Below are 18761 nucleotides of genomic sequence, written 5' to 3'. Positions count from 1 at the left end.
AAGAGAAGGAAAAGGACAAAGGTAGGGAAAAATCTGCTCTGAAAAGAGCCAATTTAGGACAGCTTGAAGGCAATGGCACCCCACTCCAGTATTCTTGCCTGGAAAATCCCATGGATGGAGGAGCCTGGTAGGCTGCAGTCCATGGGGTCGCTAGGAGTCGGACACGACTGAGCGACTTCTCTTTCACTTTCCACTTTCATGCACTGGAGAAGGAAATGGCAACCCACTCCAGTGTTCTTGCCTGGAGAATCCCAGGGACGGAGGAGCCTGGTGGGCTGCCATCTATGGGGTTGCACAGAGTCGGACACGACTGACGTGACTTAGCAGTAGCAGTTGCAGGAGCATCAGTGAGTGATGTAGGGCTTCAAATCATTTCTTTCTTGGCCTTTATCTTCATAAATAGGAGCTCTATGCAAGAGAATAAGGTGACTAGATGGGCAGGAGTGTATGTGTGTGTGTCTTCTCTCCTCTTTGCTCTGCTACTATTTAACCATGTGACCTTGGGTGAGTCCTTGCCTCTTTAAGCTGCTGCTGCTGTGGCTAAGTCACTTCAGTCATGTCCAACTCTGTGCGACCCCATAGATGGCAGCCCACCAGGCTCCCCCATCCCTGGGATTCTCCAGGCAAGAACACTGGAGTGGGTTGACATTTCCTTCTCCAATGCATGAGAGTGAAAGTGAAGTCACTCAGTCATGTCCGACTCTCTGCAATCCCATAGACCATAGCCCAGCAGGCCCTTCTGTCCATAGAATTCTCCAGGAAAGAATATCAAATGGCTTGCCATTGCCTTCTCCAGGGGATCTTCCCAACCTGGGGCTTGAATCCGGGTCTCCCGCATTACAGGCAGATGCTTTACCATCTGAACCACCAGGGAAGCCCAATAAATACTATGGTAGATTGTTTAATGACCACAGATTCATCTCACCCAATACGTATGCCCCTTTTCAAGGAGACTTTGCAGCTCTTTCCCATTAAGAAGTGATTTCTACCTATCGGCCTCCTCAGTCTGGCCTGGCTCAGGATTCCATTGACTGATTGAATGTGGCAGAAGTAATGTGTGGTCACAGAGCTTAGGCCTCAGTAGGCTTGTAGCTTCCACCTTTCCTCTCTTGCAAAGCTTTCCAAAACCATCCGGTAAAGAAGCTGGTATCATCTAATGGAGGTTGAGTGGCCAGGTAGAGAACCAAGCACGCTGCTGCTGCTGCTGCTGCTAAGTCACTTCAGTCGTGTCCGACTGAATATATGGAAGTGCTTAGCATAGTTGCTGGCACACAAATTTTAGCTATTACTTGTTATCCCCTGGACTCTCTTCGTTGCAGATAGTATAGCATCTCTTCATATTTCCTTCCTCATTACTCAAAGGAACTCTTGATGGAAGAAAAAACACAAAAACATCCCACTTTCTCATTTTAAGTTTTCTGTGACACCCTACCCTCCATTCCCAGTCCTGTGTTCTAATCCCAACTCATCCTTGGCTTGTAGATCTAGAACATATGGTCACTTCATAAATGGGAGTTAGTAGTGATGTCATTGCCTTTCCAAGCAAAAAATCTCATATTTCAGTTCTTGTTTTTTCTTTGCTAGATCTCCTTCAGGTCAAGTGTGCTAACTGCTACCTGGTGGCTACATATGTATGGAAACAAAAGGAATGACAGATAATCTAAGCATGTCACTAATTAAAATAACAAGTAGGAACTAGTGTCTGTTTCTGGATGAAGACTGCTTTAAAAATGTGAGATGTTCATCAATATACATCCAACTTCCCCACATGTGAAAATTATTACAGAGCTCTTATACTGTCTCCAGTACTCTTGCCTGGAAAATCCCATGGACGGAGGAGCCTGGTGGGCTGCAGTCCATGGGGTTGCTAAGAGTCGGACACAAGCTACTTCACTTTCACTTTCTTATACTGTCTAAGTCATTTATTCATTAGGGGGCAGCAGAGGATGAGATGGTTAGTTAACATTACCAACTCAGGATGGACATGAGTCTGAGCAAGCTCCAGCAGATAGTGAAGGGCAGGAAAGTCTGGTGTGCTACAGTCCATGGGGTCACAAAGAGTCACTTAGCGACTGAATAACGACAACAGAGTACTGATCCTGTGCTCAATGATTTTGACTACATCATGCTCTCTATGTGCCTCTGTAACACCATCTTTGGTTTCATACTCCCCACTAAGTCTGGCAGATAGTAGATGCTCAATGAATTAGTATGGAATCCATGATTGGACTGAAGCAATAATAATCCCCAAGTTTCTTTAAAATACTAATCTTGGGTGAAAGTTGAAATTATGTCCAACTTTCCATCCTGTCCCATCTCAGCTCTTCCATGTCCATCCCTCCCTCCCTCCTCCCCACCTGTTATTGGGTTAATTCCTGTACTCTGTGAAGCTCAAATCAGATATTCTGTCCACCAGAAGACATTACTTAAAACCTCCACAAGGTCAAGAACCTCTCTTTTGTATTCCACCAAACCCAAGTAATCTCCATCCCCCTCAGCACCTCAGCAGATGGCGAGTTTCTTCAGGGCAACAACCTGTCATTCACCTTTGAGTCCCAGTAAATACAGCAACCACAGCTATTACTTCTTAAGTGCTTACTAAGGATCAGGTACTGTGTTAAGCATTTTATAGGCCTTGTCTCTCCCAGTCCTCACAACAGCCTTAAGAGGTAGAGGTTCATTTTAATAGATGAGGAAACTGAAGCTGGTCACTAGCTAGCAAGAGGAATTCAAGCCTTTGACTTCAAAGCCTGAGTTCTTAACCACTGTGTTTTGATACTAGTTAAGTTCTCAAGAAATATTATTATTTGTTGAATACATGAACATTTTCCAAAGTCACTGGACTGTCATTTTTTTTTTTTTTTGGTGGATGAGGGTGGGGAGTTGAAGAGTGATTAAGAGATGAAACAGGAGAAATTACAAAGGAAAAAATATGTATGTGTATACAATTAGTCCCTGAATAAAATTCTCTCTCTCTCTCTCTCTCTCTCTCTCTATATATATATATATATATATCATAATAGAAACATATTGAACAAGATTCACACAAACTTCAGACACTTGGTGCTTCATCTGGGAGCTCATATAAACCTTAGCATGAATCTCCTCTTAGAAAAAATTAAAACTCAAAAGACAAAAAAACCCAACAGAGTATTTATCACAATCCAAGGCTGCAAACCCAGCTCTGGGCTGGACCACATGAGGTCTGTAACACAGGACTGGGCTGCTCCTCGAACTCTAGAGCTGGCTGTCCTTGATCCATCCCGGTAGAGCCCAGCCACATCTAGGAGCTTCCTATATGTTTGTTCACAATGGTAAAACTTGGGCAAAAATGAGGCAATATTCTTTTTTTGCTAAAATACAGCCTTATAGTGTTCAGGCAGATATGTTTCTATTGATTATAGTTTTTATTTGGCATGTTTTTTATTTGATGCAGTTTTGTGGGTTTTTTTGGTACTGATCTTTCTGTCTCTCTCTCTGTCTCTCTCTATATATATACATATATGCTTGCTGTTGTTGTTGTCTAGCCACTAAGTTGTGTCTAACTCGTTTGTAACCTCATGAACTTAGCCCTCTAAGCTCCTCTGTCCATGAAATTCTCCAGGCAGGAATACTGGATTAGGTTGCCCTTCCCTTCATCAGGGGTTCTTCCTGACCCAGGGATCTAACCTGCGTCTCCTGTACTGCAGGCAGATTCTTTACCATTTGAGCCACCTGGGAAGCCTACAAGTTCTGAGTAAGTTCAGTCGCACAGTCACGTCTGACTCTTTGTGACCGCATGGGCTGCAGCACGCCAGGCTTCCCTGTCCATCACCAACTCCCGGAGCTTACTCAAACTCATGTCCATAGAGTCGGCGATGCCATTCAACCATATCATCCTCTGTTGTCCCCTTCTCCTCCTGCCTTCAATCTTTCCCAGAATCAGGGTCTTTTCCAATGAGCCAGTTCTTCACATCAGGAGGCCAAAGTATTGGAGTTTCAGTTTCAGCATCAGTCCTTCCAATGAATATTCAGGACTGATTTTCTTTAGGATTGACTGGTTTGATCTCCTTGCAGTCCAAGGGACTCTCAAGAGTCTTCTCCAACACCATAGTTCAAAAGCATCAGTTCTTTGACACTCGGCTTTCTTTATAGTCCAACTCTCACATCCATACATGGCTACTGGAAAAAGCCTATATATATACTGATAAAAATTAGTACATATATACTGATATCAACACACACACACACACACACACACACACGCAAAGCCTCTTGATGAGGGTGAAAGGGGAGAGTGAAAAGCTGGCTTAAAACTCAACATTAAAAAAACTAAGATCATGGCATCTGGTCCCATCATTTCATGACATATAGAAAGGGAAAAAAGTGGAAGCAGTGACAGATTTTATTTTCTTGGGCTCCAAAATCACTGTGGACAGTGACTGCAGCCATGAAATTGAAAGACACCGTACCTTGGAATGAAAGCTATGACAAAACTAGACGGTGTATTAAAAAGCAAAGACATCACTTTACTGACAAAGATTCGTATAGTCAAAGCTATGGTTTTTCCAGTAGTCATGTATGGATGTGGGAGTTAGACCATAAAGAAAGGTAACCACTGAAGAATTGATGTTTTCGAACTGTCATGCTGAAGAAGATTCTAGAGGGTCCCTTGAACTGCAAAGAGATCAAACCAGTCAATCCTAAAGGAAATCAACCCTGACTCTTCATTGGAATGACTGATGCTGAAGCTGAAGCTCCAATACTTTGGCCACCTGATGTGAAGAGCTGACTCATTGGATGCTAGGAAAGATTGAAGGCAAAAGAAGAAGTGGGTGTCAGATGAAGAGATGGTTAGATAGCATCACGGACTCAGTGGACATGAGTTTGAATAAACTCTGGGAGATGGAGAAGGACAGGGAAGCCTGGAGTGCCACAGTCCATGGGGTCTCAGAAGAGTCAGACATGACTTAGGGACTGAACAACAGCAACCTATACACAAAATACACACATCAGTACAAAAAAAAGTAAATATAAATATTTAAGCTCAGCTATAAGAATCCTCTTATAAACTGGTGTTAGATGCAGTTTTAGTCAAGGCACATTCAGCCAGAATGAGAAGGTGCTCCACCAAGAAGTGTTCAATTTCACAAGCAAGTGGTGAAACTCTCCCTGACATCAGTGGTTGAAAGGGCTCAGGGCTTGGAGATTTAGGGAGACCACAGGGCCAGTTCATGATGACATCATTAAGTAACAGCTCTCCTGCTCCTTTTTCCTGTCTTTCCTTCCCACTTTCCAAGCCCAGATATATCTGAAACCATGAAGATCAAGCTTGGAGAGGTGGGTATATAGCTGGTGAGATGTGAGAGAATTTGAACACACTCCATTTTCCCCTATTTCAAGACCAAGCTTGGTGGGGTGATGGAAGGGAGAAGCTAACATTTCAATTGAATTTAGAGTTTGGGTTATTTCTTGAAATGGTATTTTTGCTAATAGGCTGATAGTGAATATTGAGCTTTAAATTGATTAAAGAGTGTCCAGGAAAGTCGTGAGGCCTTCTGAACTCTTCAGAGACAAGGCAAGAAATAGGTTGGAGGGCAGATTTATAGCACTGGCTCTATTTGTTTTGCAATCAATAATGAGGTATGGGTTCACTAGCCAGGAGTCATGTGCAATTTTAATTTCTGCACAATGCAAAAGAAAACAGAGCACTAAAATGGTTAAGTCACATGCATAGAGTTGAGCTTTTACTTCCTTTAAATTACTTGGGTTGCTTTTGTGTGTGTGGATGTACTCAGTCACGTCTGACTCTTTGCGATGCCACAGACTATTGGCAGCCAGCCTCCTCTGTCTATGGAATTTTCCAGCCAAGAATACTGGAATGGGTTGCCATTTCCTCCTGCAGAGAATCCTCCCAACCCAGGGATTGAACCAGCGGTCTCTACATCTCTTGCATTGGCAGGTGGATTCTTTACTGTTGCACTCCCTGGGAAGCCCTCAGATTGCTTATTATGAAACAGCTAAATACTGCCAAATGAAACCTTAGCTTTTAAAATGTGCTTTAATTACAGCTATTGTCTAAAATGATGGCCTAAAACCCTGAATGGAAAGCAAAACCAAAGGGGTGAACACCTGAAACAGAAACGCTATGTGAACAGATTCTACAGCCGTGTCCTGGCTGCTTCTCAGCCTTTTCCCTGTCTTGTGGATGCTGATGTAGAATTTTATATGACTCAGCTTATCCTTGTCCATCTTCACAAATCTGTTATAATGATTCCTGAACCTTGCATTGCTTTGTGACTCTCTCCCCTCCCTTATAAGCATAAATGATTGTGACCTATATGCAGGGGGACCTGCAAGTTACTGACTGTAATTTTTACTTCCTGATTTTAATTTTTGTAAGACTATGAACCCTGACTTCAGTTCAGAAATGTGGCCAGTCTACAGGAGTTATAATTATCTTCAGCTTATAAAGGTGTAGCCATTTAAATTCTACCTCCAAGATTTTCTCATTATGCAAAATGCCTTCATGTACAATTAACAACAAAGACACAGAGTGCCTCATCACCCACTTAAGTAGCATTATTTCCAGCAAAGCCAGTCTTTTCAAGCAATGGGCTTTCTGAGGCCTTCCCAAGACACACTCCATGCACTCCTTTCTCCTCACTTACCTCTTCCGTGGTGCTGGAGAAGGGTGGAGTAGTCCAGGGAACCCAAGATGTCATTCCAGCCATCCATAGACTGAGGTGCTGACTCTGGCTGCTGTTCTGGCTGTAGTTTTCCGGGGTACTTCTGGTGAAGGCCTCGGTGGTATTTCTAATAAGGTGTCCCAGGCTATATGGAAGTGCATTAAAAGTAGTGGGGGTCTGGGGAGGAGCTGTGTTTCTAATGCTCCTTACTGAGACTTCAGTTCCCGGGCCAGCTGAGGTAAAGAAAGGACAGGTGCTAAAATTACCCTCATGTTCTATACAGTCTTCATATAAAAACAGTTTTTCTTAGAAAAAGACCGCTTTAACAATAGGCATGTAGATAAATTTCAGTTACAGGAAAAATAGAAGATAGTTTGAGTGTGACCATACTCATTTGCCCTGTCTGTGTCACCTATCTTTTATCCATCTATCCAATTTACAAGGTGCAGGGAGAATTATGGAAACTGTGCTATCAGGGATAAGCACAAAAAGAGGCTCAAGATGGAAAAGGTCTTTTTATAATTTAGCAAGATGTAAATATCAGCTGTTCTCTTAAATGTTAATAAAATAACCATGACCATTAAGCATCTTTTCCTTGAGATGTGGAGGATTGTTCAGGGTACCCTGTATATGCGGTTGCCAGATATAGCAAATAAAAATATGTCATGCCCAGTTAAATTACTATTTCACATAAATGACCAAAGACTCAGTATATTTAATATATCCCCAATATACAACATTACAAAGATTATATTATATTGTATGTTAGGAATACGCTTTTACTAAAAATTGTCATTTATCTGAAATTCAAATGTAACTGGGTATCGTATATTTTATCCAGCAACCCTACCTGTACATCTACTAAAGCTTTGATAAATGTTTGGACATTCTCCCTGATTTCTGTCTGCTTTTATCTTCCTGAATTCGGTGCCACTAACTATCACTGCCATTGTGCCTGGCATATCTAGAGATGTACTCATTCCTGGGATGTCTTCTATAGGACAGATCCAACTGTACTATTAGTAATATGCCTTTACAACAGACTACAAGGAGCAGTCTTAATTCTGCATTAATTGATTTAGGTGCTAGAATATCCTTTTACACAGATACTAATCTATTGTTGGGATGCAAAAAATTCTATACGTGGAGATTAGTATTTTGGCTATTTCGAGCTTTGGCCAATGTCAATCCCCTGAGTTGATTACTACCTAAGACAATTTTAGCTCTCATATCTTCAGAAAAAAAAAGATTTAATGGTGAGGTGAGGGCAGAGACAAGCTTCCATATACCTAGCATGTAATTATGTGTCTTCACATGTCAACCTATGTTTACTCTTCTTCACTAAGCTGTTGGTAAGTTCTCTTCTTGAGAACTATTTTTTTGAGTCAGTTTATAGAATTAATTCAATGGATGAAACAAGACTTTCCCCAAGTTAGGTAAATGATCAAAGCACTCTTGAAATTTCTTTTGCAAATAACATAGCTTATCACCATTGCAAGTAGCTTTGGGATATCTTATGGAAAAAATTCTACTCTTCTGTAACTGTCTGTAATTAACCTTCTAAATGTATTTTTAAAACACTCTAAACCAAACAAGTTCATTTTCCAGTTTAGGACACCACCTTTTTCCAAAGAAAGAACCTACAGAATATTCAAGTCTGGTACCCCTTCATTTTGTGTCTATGTTTTAACTTGTGCTATTTAAAAAACAGGAAGGAAACTTTAGTCTTAACATTTAATTTCCAAATTTTGTGAATTTCAAAACAAACTTTGTTAGGCATCACAATCTCCTTTGGAGCTTGTTGGAATATTGAAGCCTTACTGCCCCACTCCCTACCCCCAAATTATGATCTAGTATATCTGGTGTGGGATCTAGCACCTGCATTTCTAATACATTTCTCAGGTGTAATATACATCTAAATATATAATTTTATCCAAATGTACAATATGAGCCAAAGCTGAATTCTAATCATGTCTTATGTGGGAATTGAAGAATTATGAAGTAGATGAAAAGAAAGAAAAATCCATCATAGAAATATATAAGGTGATTAAAATAATTTTACCTTTCCATTGCCTGAACTCTTTGTTGAAATGGGTGTTATGAAATTATACTAAAATTAGTAGATCTCTGTGTGTTTTGGGTTCTACAATTCTTCTGATGTTCTTTTAAAGGTATATATATTTTACAGTTTATGAAAGAACAAGATGTGTTTTGACAAATGCAAGGAAAAGTTCCTACACAATGGAACAATATGTTGAAGCTATTTTTAAAAAGCTTTATTGTACCATTGCTATTACATTGTTTCCACATTATACACAATTCCTCTTAGAACACAATTCAAAATAAGGCGGACCATCCTAGGTCCAATCTAAGAAGTTTAGTACTTAATGTAGAAAAAACAAAGCTTAGCACTTAGAGCTCACCTATAAAATGATTTGCAATGACTGTGTCATATCAAGACCATATTTCAAATACATTTCTTTAAAAAGCAATATGCATTTTAGTTTATTAATTCATCTATGATTGCCTTAGAGATAATCAATAATAGAAATGGAATTTTTGTATAATGATAGTGGAGACAATACACAATTTGTTAGTTTCCCTCTTTTAAATGATTAAAAAACTGTTCAAGCATATTGAAAGCAAAAACTTGAATAAAACTCATTTTGGAGATATAAAATTTAAACTATATTGATACTTTCTATTCTGTAGGAAGATGCCAAATGTAATATGCCCTTTAAAAGTGGGAAAGCAATCTGGAAAAGAGATAAATGAAACAGAAGATACCTTAGAAAAATGATGATTTGTATATATATATTTATACATAAATATTTAAATTAATATAAAAGATCTATTAAATCAGATTTGACTAGAATAAAGTGAAAGATCTGGGCATTATAATATTCTGAATAATTATTAGAAATGTTAAAATGAATAATTAAAATTTCAGAGAATGTAGTCAATGAAATAAAGAATACATTTAAAAATACACATGCCTAAAATTTGAAAAAGTGAGTTAGAAAGTGAAAAATTTTTGAAAAGAGTACCAAAGATGGAGAATTTACAAACAATAGGAGGCATAACAACCAAGAAGGCATAATCAGGGGTTAATTTTTTTTAAGAAACTTAAAAAAGATGCAAGACTAGGAAAAAGCAAAATTAATAAATGGAAATTGATACCAAGACATAGGATAGTAAAACATCAAAGCATAGCATAGTAAAAAAAATTTAGATTAAAAAATGAAAGTTTAGCCAATCAAAGAAATGCTTTTCAATAGCCAATTACTACTCAACTACTGTACTATGGTTTGTTATATGACGATGAGCCTGGTTTATCCTAATGTCCCACGTTTTCTTTTGGAAAAATGCACACACAAACATTGGAAAAGGATGAAATGGTGGTGTAGAAGGATGGAGGGAGAAGAATGGTTTATTAGTTCATGGCTACGAGGCTTTGGGGGAGACATGCTAAGCCAGAGCCTCAACAAGGTTAGGGCAAAAGCAGGTGGAAAGTGGGTGAATAACTTGGTGTGCCCAGGGCTGGCTCATCTGTTAGGCACAACACAAACATTGCCTAGGGCTCATGATTTTTAGGGTTCATGAAATGATTTAATTTCTTTGAAAATAATTTTTAACAAAGAACGTTCAGATCAGATCAGATCAGTCGCTCAGTTGTGTCTGACTCTTTGCGACCCCATGAATCGCAGCACGCCAGGCCTCCCTGTCCATCACCAACTCCCTGAGTTCACTCAGACTCACGTCCATCAAGTCAGTGCTTTGACTCCATCCCTTCATTCTTTCTGGAGTTATTTCTCCACTGATCTCCAGTAGCATATTGGGCACCTACTGACCTCGGGAGTTTCTCTTTCAGTATCCTATCATTTTGCCTTTTCATACTGTTCATGGGGTTCTCAAGGCAAGAGAAGTGGTTTGCCATTCCCTTCTCCAGTGGACCACATTCTGTCAGCCCTCTCCACCATGACCCGCCCGTCTTGGGTTGCCCCACGGGCATGGCTTAGTTTCATTTAGTTAGACAAGGCTGTGGTACTAGTGTGATTAGATTGACTAGTTTTCTGTGAGTATAGTTTCAGTGTGTTTGCCCTCTAATGCCCTCTTGCAACACCTACCATCTTACTTGGGTTTCTCTTACCTTGGGCGTGGGTTATCTCTTCACGTTCAGGGTCAAATAAAATGTTAAATTTTTTTCACACATTGTGAATAAATGAGAATGCTAGGACCAAGATAATCTATTAATTTATTTTATTTTTTTTCCAAGTGGAGGAAGGAACCCACAAAGATATGTGCACAGGGCCCATGAAAGTCATATGCAGCCTTGGGTGTGCCCTGATAAGTTTAATGATGTGTCACAGGCTGAAAATTGTTGAGCAACTCCGGATGCTATGTTAGATGTTTTTCAGTGATCATAGAAAGCATATATTAATACTCAATGACCAGACGATTTTCAATGATCATGTAAATAAATGGTTAATTGCAAAGTCCATGTTGTTATAATGATGCAAGGAGGAAACTCTAAAATGTCTGTGACAGCCAATTTGGTCAGAGTCTGTGTATACAAAGACACTTTCTGTTTTGGTTTGTTCATTTCCCATCAAGCTGTCTGTATTTACAAGCACTACTACCAATCACCAGAGGAAATAGCTGCTAAAACTCAGTGCCCCAAGAGCATATATGATTGCTTACCTATTACAATGCTTATGGATTTTATTCCCTCACCCATATGACTACAATTAAACAATTACTTTAACTAGCAGGTATATCAAGCCAGCCAACAGTATGATTTACTTCAGCAGTGAGATCTCGTAGTAATTTTACTAACTCAGCCGTATCAGGGACACTTGAAAATATGTCTGGAAAAATTTGCTTATCCTCAGACAAAAAAATGAAATCTGAATGAATGAATCTGTAGCAGATCCGCAATAAATGTTGATTGGTTGGCTGACATATACAATGTTACTCTTCATACAATATGAAACATCTTAGTGAAAGTAACAATTTTAGACAGTTATCCTGGGTGTTTATACTTGTAAGGAGACTTGGAGTTCCTTGGAATAGGTATCCAAACCATAGACAGAATTTTGTACTCTTCATTTGGAAGTCCTAGAACTATTTGAGTATGGTCTACAGTCAATAGATTGGTGCTGGTGTTGTGGAACCCCTTTTCAAGTTTAGAATGTTTTTATTTTCCTGTCTTAAGGATTATTTGCTTAGATATGCTTGCAAATATGTAATATCCTTTGAGAAGATTTCTCTGTTTCTCATGTAAAAGAGGGGGCCCAATGAATGGGTTATTTTCCATATTGTGTAGGTCCATAAAATGTCAATAATTCGGTCCCCATAACCTGTGTTGTCTGTTTGTGGGGATAAGACTTTTCCTGTTGGAATAGATAGTACTGTAACTGTTAATGGCTTGGTGGGTTTAAAAATTCTGCTTGATTTGGGAAGAAGAGAAAACCAATAATCAGGACTTCAATAGTGGTATAAAAATAGTCCTTAGCTTTCCTTAATTGTTCCCTATTATTCTGATGTGCATACTCAGTCACTCAGTTGTGTCCAACTCTTTGCGACCCCATCCCTGGGACTTTCCAGGCAAGAGTACTGGAGTGGGTTACCATTTCCTCCTCCAGGAGATCTTCCCAACCCAGGGATCAAATGCTTGTCTCCTGGATTCTCTACCACAGAAGAGCCACCTGGGAATCACTGTAATTCTGATATTTAACACCTTTTAGAAGTTGAAACACATTTAGCCAGCACTTGTTGACCATGGGAACCAAGATTACCTTTAAAGGAGATAAAGATTTCTAAGTTATGATTCCTGCTCTGAAGAGGTTTATAGCATAATAGTTGAGTCTTTCTAACTTTTTTTCTTTTGCATCTCCTGTATATACAAACAACTTAGTCATGGAGAAAAAAAATGTTTAACTGAATTTTAAGTGAACTTTCCTAGAAATGTACAAGTACCCCTCCCCCAAAGTGTAGGCTGATATAATTTTCCCTTTAGCTTAAAAGATTTTTCCTAGCAGGAAGCCCTTAGGAGTGCCATGTTTCAAGAGTTTGTAAATTAGAAATTTGGACCTCAGAATGCATTTTTACTCTTAAAGCAATAATAATCTTAAAAAAAATCAAATGTGTCATTATATAAAATTGCTATATGCTTGGGAATAGAATAAAATTTGGTTTTTCCTTATTGCCTTATTGATGACTGCCTTGTGTGAATTTATGGAGACTGAGAAACAATACACAAAATATTTCTAAAAGCTATACTCAATACAGTGACTCCAAAGATGTGGCTATCTGGAGGAAATATTTGAATCTGTCAATCACTTGTTTTATTGACACATTGCTAAAGGTAAGATGGTTTCCAGATAGCTGGATATCTGGCAACTGACTGACAAAAGAATATATAGGGAAAAGGAAATTTTGTCATTTCAGCCAGATATATTGGCATTTTGGAAGCAATGCTTTTTATTACTCCCTACTCAGAATAATAGCTATAAGGCTCTAATTTTAAAAATTGATCTTAAAAGTTTTTTAAAAAATAAGAGTCTGTCTACCATATACATTATGTTTTTTGTTGGGGGAGGGGATCCAAAATGAATTTGTGTAGTATATTCTTTAAGGGTAAACTTAAAATTCAGAAGGAATGGTAAAAAATCTAAATCCATCTTTTATTTAACTTGGTAATCTACTATGATCCTGGTGATCCTGGTTCTACATAACCTATATATTCTTTTTAATTGAATTCCCACGAATTATGTCCCATTAAACGCTATTCTGGGCTTCCCCTGTGGCTCAGCTGGTAAAGAAGCTGCCTGCAATGTGGGAGACCTGGCTTCAATCCCTGGGTTGGGAAGATCCCCTGGAGAAGGGAAAGGCTACCCACTCCAGTATTCTGGCCTGGAGAATTCCATGGACTCTATAGTCCATGGGGTCGCAAAGAGTGACAGGACTGTGCAACTTTCACTCACAAACTCTATTCTATTTGTTTCATTAAATGGTTGTTTTAAGGGGTTTTACAGAAATATAAATTATATGAAAATTTGAAAAGATAGGTTAATTTTACATTCCTCTCCTAATAAAAATCATTGCAGTAGCACTGATTATTTGAGGAAATCTGACCCTAGTACAGGTTCTTCTATTAAAAACCTTCTTATTAACTTTTGAATCAAATTTCGACCCACTTTGGAAACCTATTTGATTCATCCTATTATAGAGGGGCTTGAGTAAAAGAGAGGAAGAAGAAAAAAGACATCTTAGTGAAAATGAAGCACAATTAAATTATGACAAAATTCAGTGGACATTCAAAGAAATGTTTAAAAAATTTAAGAAGTATCGAGTTAAAAAAAACTATCATTTAATGTGACACACTGGCAAGAATATATATTGGAGGAAGGGATATTTTTTTTCTACTCACACTCATTATAACTATTTCCTTATTTGCCTTCCCATTATCCTAAGGAGCAAGACATATTTACTGATTCTAAGGTTTGGCTGCATATTGGAAGTATTTAAAAATATAATTCCTGAGTTAGTTGACCTAGAGGATGAAGCCAGAATATTAATACTATTTCACGTTTATTGTATTCTGATGTAAAGCCTGGGTGTAAATCACTGGTGTAGGGTACTTCAGTTACTAGCGCAAGTTATGGCACCTAGTAGTAGTAGAGAAATATTACTTAAATATTTGAATGGTATTATGAATGTTTCTTCTATGAAACAAATATGAAATATATAGCCCAGGTTTTGACCTTCACAAGTATGCTTTTACTGATGAGCCTAATAAAAACAATATATCCTCTACATGAACAACATGCATTGTGTCCGACTCTTTGCGACCCCATGGACGGTAGCCTACCAGGCTCCACGATCCATGGGATTTTCCAGGCAAGAATATTGGAGTGGGCTGCCATTTCCTTCTCCAGGGGATCTTCCCAACCCAGGGATCAAACCTGGGTCTCCTGCGTTGCAGACAGACGCTTTACCGTCTGAGCCACTAGGGAAGCCCACTTAAAAGTATAGTATTTATTAACTCTTAAGAAAAGGCATTTGGAGTTCATTCATTACAAACATCTACATGAAATTTAACATTTCACAATGAACTCTCTAGAAAATCAGTGAGTGTTCATGCTATGGGTCAACCAATATCATTCTGTGCAGTTAGAGAAGGAAAAAGTCTGTTGGCAAAAGTATATGTTGCACCTATGTATATTCAAATATAAGATACTTTTTTGTATTGGAATTGTTCAAATTTTAACTCTGCTTTTTCTAGAGGTCCATTTTCTCGCCCCAACACACATTATCAGGCATTTTGGATATGGCATGTTCAGTGGTTACCTGCAAGTAGTCTATTATATCTACTTTACTTTTGAAATGTATATCATTAGACATGTTTTGTGTGAAGGTTAAAAGAAATAGTTTTTCCATGAATTATCTTCTATCTTGAATAATCCATATCTATTGAATTCATATGTGCTTTTTAAAAGTTCTAATGAAAGAACATTTTTCTAAGGTTTGATTGGGAGTTGGGGAGGAATCTCCCTGCTTGGGTATAACCATACACCATACAACCAAAATATTTACAATGTTTCTGTGTTGTTTAGGATAGGCCTAGGTAGATGAACTACAGGAAAGGAACAGTTTGGATGGTGCTATGTGATGTATTCTCCCTGATAAAGTTGAATTTCATAATTAAATTTTATATTTTTTTATCTTATTCTCATATCAGAAGTCTTTATAAGAACAGAGATTCTTCTTGTACTATAGAAGAGCCCATTTAATTGGCACCTACTTAAAGTAAATGCTGCTGCTAAGTCACTTCAGTCGTGTCCGACTCTGTGCGACCCCATAGACAGCAGCCCACTAGGCTCCCCCATCCCTGGGATTCTCAAGGCAAGAACACTGGAGTGGGTTGCCATTTCCTTCTCCAACGCATGAAAGTGAAAAGTGAAAGTGAAGTCACTCAGTTGTGTCCGACTCTTAGAGTGACGTAAAATTGTTCAAAGATCAGTGTGGTGAAAAAACTCATATAAGTCTCAAAAATAAAGACCTAATAAAAAGAGTTAAATGTACAGTGGATGCTGATCCTGAAATGAGGCTATGAATTAAAATTATTTGGGGAAATTTTTAAAAAGCATCCAGTATCATGCCCAAATATAGATTTCTTGGAATCAAATCTTGGAAACAACAGTAAAGGAAGAAATGATGGCAATAATTCATTTTACTCCTCTCTACCAGGTGATTCTGAATGTAGCCAATTGGGCAAGAATCCTACGGATGAGCATGTGGAAACTACTATAAAATGGAACATATATTGGACAAGGAATCAAGAAACAGGTTCTCAACAAAGTCATACTGTATAGCACATGGAACTCTGCTCAGTGTTATGTGGCAGTCTGGATAGAGGGGAGTTTGGGGGAGAATGGATACATGTGTATCTATGGCTGAGTCCCTTCACTGTTCAGCTGAAACTATCACAATGCTGTTTGCTAATCCGCTATAGTCTAATACAAAAGAAAGGTAAAACAAACAAACAAACAAACAAACAAAAACCCTGGGTTCTAATCTATACCTCTGCTATTTAATTATTTGGGACAATTCACTTTACCTTGACAACTTTTAATCTTAAGGAAGGGCTTCATTTCTAGAAAATTCTCCAGTTATTTATAGCTAGTATGTAGCAATTCTTTTATCCTCCATGACTTCCTAAAGCAAACCTCTAATAAAGGAGTAAATAAGCAATAAGATGATTAAGTAAAATAGAAAATTAAGCTGTATCGACAAATAAATATTCCTAGTCTAGGACTGAACTGTATGTTGTACCAGAAATTTATGCATGTGTATACAAGTTTTTATATGTTCATCATCTAGGTTATATTCATCAATGATCAACAAATTAGAAGATTCTATAGCTGCACATTGGTTCTTAACATTTCAAAGATACTACCTCCAAAAAAATCTACCTCTAACATTAGTACAAGAGATTTACAAAAGCATAACTTATTATCTTCCCAGTCTTATAAAGCACCATTTTGATGTTCTAATAGCTCCTCATAATCCGAGAACAGAAGTGACTACATCAGCAAAATTATTAATTTCCTTATCATTGCCTTTAGTCATTACCTGTGTATGGTATAGACATTTACATTCCCACGTCTACTAGTATTTAGCCAAAGTGCTTAATGTTTGACACAAAAGAGAAGCTCAAGAAATATTTGTTGAATTAATAAAAGAAGCAAGGGAAAAAAAGGAAGGAAGCATAAGAGATAGACAGAAAAAGGAAAGTTGGGCTTATTTTAACGAAGATAATGAAGTTTTCCAAGTTGGTGTGTACCACACAATCCATTTCCATTAGCTTATGAATCTTCCACTGGAATTTTGTTGGAGCATGTGGACTTCCCTTAAATGCAAAACAGCAAGATATTTAACAGAACTTTCAGAATCAATTCTGAAAGGAAGAACTCACCTTTTTTAGAGCAGAGGCTTTCATTGACTGGTTTTCCCTCCTCGTTGACATCTATTTTCATCCAGCTATGGAGGTACTTTCTGCCCTTCTTGACCACTACCCTGACGCCTTGTTTCTTGAGAAAGAGAGAGGCATTTTCCACCTCAAGGAACCCTTCCTTCTCATAGCAAGTCCATCGAGGAGCCTGGGAGCAGGGGGCAAAGATGGCGGCTCGGCCAGGGCCACCAGAGGAATTGGAGATGCCCAGGCATAGAGCAGATTTAACATGAAGGAGCTTTCCATCCTCAGTCCACATCCACTGCTGGTTCTGGTTTGTCCTATTGCACAAGTCCATGACCACTCTCCCATTTTTGAAAAGACATTGTTGTTTCTGGACATGGACAATCTGAAACCCCTCTGGAAGATGAGAAGCTCATCAAGTGCTATGCAACAAACCATAAAACCCACCAGAAAACAAAGCAACCCACCCACAAATCAGCCTGGTCAAAACACAAGGTTTACTTATCTTTTGCAATTGCTATCGTTTAAAGTGAATAGTTCCAGATTCAACACATGTGATTTAAAAATCCCAAAACAAACAATGCAAAAATGTCACACTTAGCTTCTTTTCTTTTCCTTTCACATGGTTTAGGGAAGAAAATATGCCCCCACTGAAATAATGAAAGGAAGCTTGGAAAAGAAACTGAACCATCCAAAGAATACGGTGAGATATTTTAGCCCAAATATTTAAATGCTAAAGTTATATAAAATCCAATTCCCATTTTAACCATTTCATTCCTTCCACCTCACCTCCATTCTCCACTCTAAAGAAACACTCCATTTTCCAATTCTTAAGTTACCACTGCAATAAGTGTTTGTATACAAATGGATGAGTTTGAATACAGTTTTTGAAAATTAGGTATATTTATCCCAAAATAAAACAAAATTTTCCATTCTTCTAAGCACATTCTCCTAGCTAATAGTAAGTAATTAAAGTATTGATTATCACAAATTAAATTTTTATAATACTATAGAGAAGTATTTTTCTATTTTGTGACAGTATCTGCAGTCTTCCTTCAAATACTAATAAGAGAAAACTGAATACCCAGTTGTTAAACATCAGATTAAAAAGTGAAATATTCAGGCTCAAAAACCATCTTCAAGGTGCTTTTACTTAATTTTCTCAGCCATTCTATTAAAATATTCAGACGTTCCAAATAACAACTTCCAAATAAAACCCACCACAGTTCCTCAACTCCCTTTAATTATATTTCTTATGTTTTCTTTATTTAACACAGAGGAAACCAAACTATAACTTGACAGAGAAAAAGCAGAAAGATGCCACAGAGTTGCGTAATAATACGTTTTCCCCACCTTGGGGTTGCTTTAGTCTCTGCTATTCAGATGCCATTTCAGGAGCTGCCTGAGGCATTTGGAGGACACCAGAAGAGGCCATTTATTTTCTTTTGGGGAGAAATCTCAACAGTGTGGGCATCACAGGCTCCTTTTATTCCCCCTCCTCATCGTCTCTGGCTAAACTGCCATGGAGACCTGGCTCCATTTCCGCTTTGTTTCACACACTTTTCTAAGGACAGAGACTCCTTTGCTGGCTATTTGAAGAAATGCCTCAGGAA

The 18761-nt window shown here is 38.3% G+C and overlaps 1 protein-coding gene across 1 annotated transcript in view; it reads right to left on the bottom strand.

Annotated features, from left to right (window-relative positions):
- Nucleotides 1-18761, bottom strand: part of PTPRB (protein tyrosine phosphatase, receptor type, B) — a 130486-nt gene that overhangs the window by 111536 nt on the left and 189 nt on the right. The window contains exons 2-3 of the mRNA XM_010841513.1: nt 17149-17544; nt 6651-6901 (exon numbers count right to left, since the gene is read on the bottom strand). Of these exons, the coding sequence (XP_010839815.1) occupies nt 6651-6901; nt 17149-17544 (647 nt within the window). The remainder of the gene's footprint in view (nt 1-6650; nt 6902-17148; nt 17545-18761) is intronic.

Source organism: Bison bison, unplaced genomic scaffold, assembly GCF_000754665.1.
Source record: "Bison bison bison isolate TAMUID 2011002044 unplaced genomic scaffold, Bison_UMD1.0 scf7180017864163, whole genome shotgun sequence".
NCBI lineage: Eukaryota > Metazoa > Chordata > Mammalia > Artiodactyla > Bovidae > Bison > Bison bison.
Note: the sequence above shows the minus strand (reverse complement) of the source record. Positions and strands in the feature narration are given on the sequence as shown.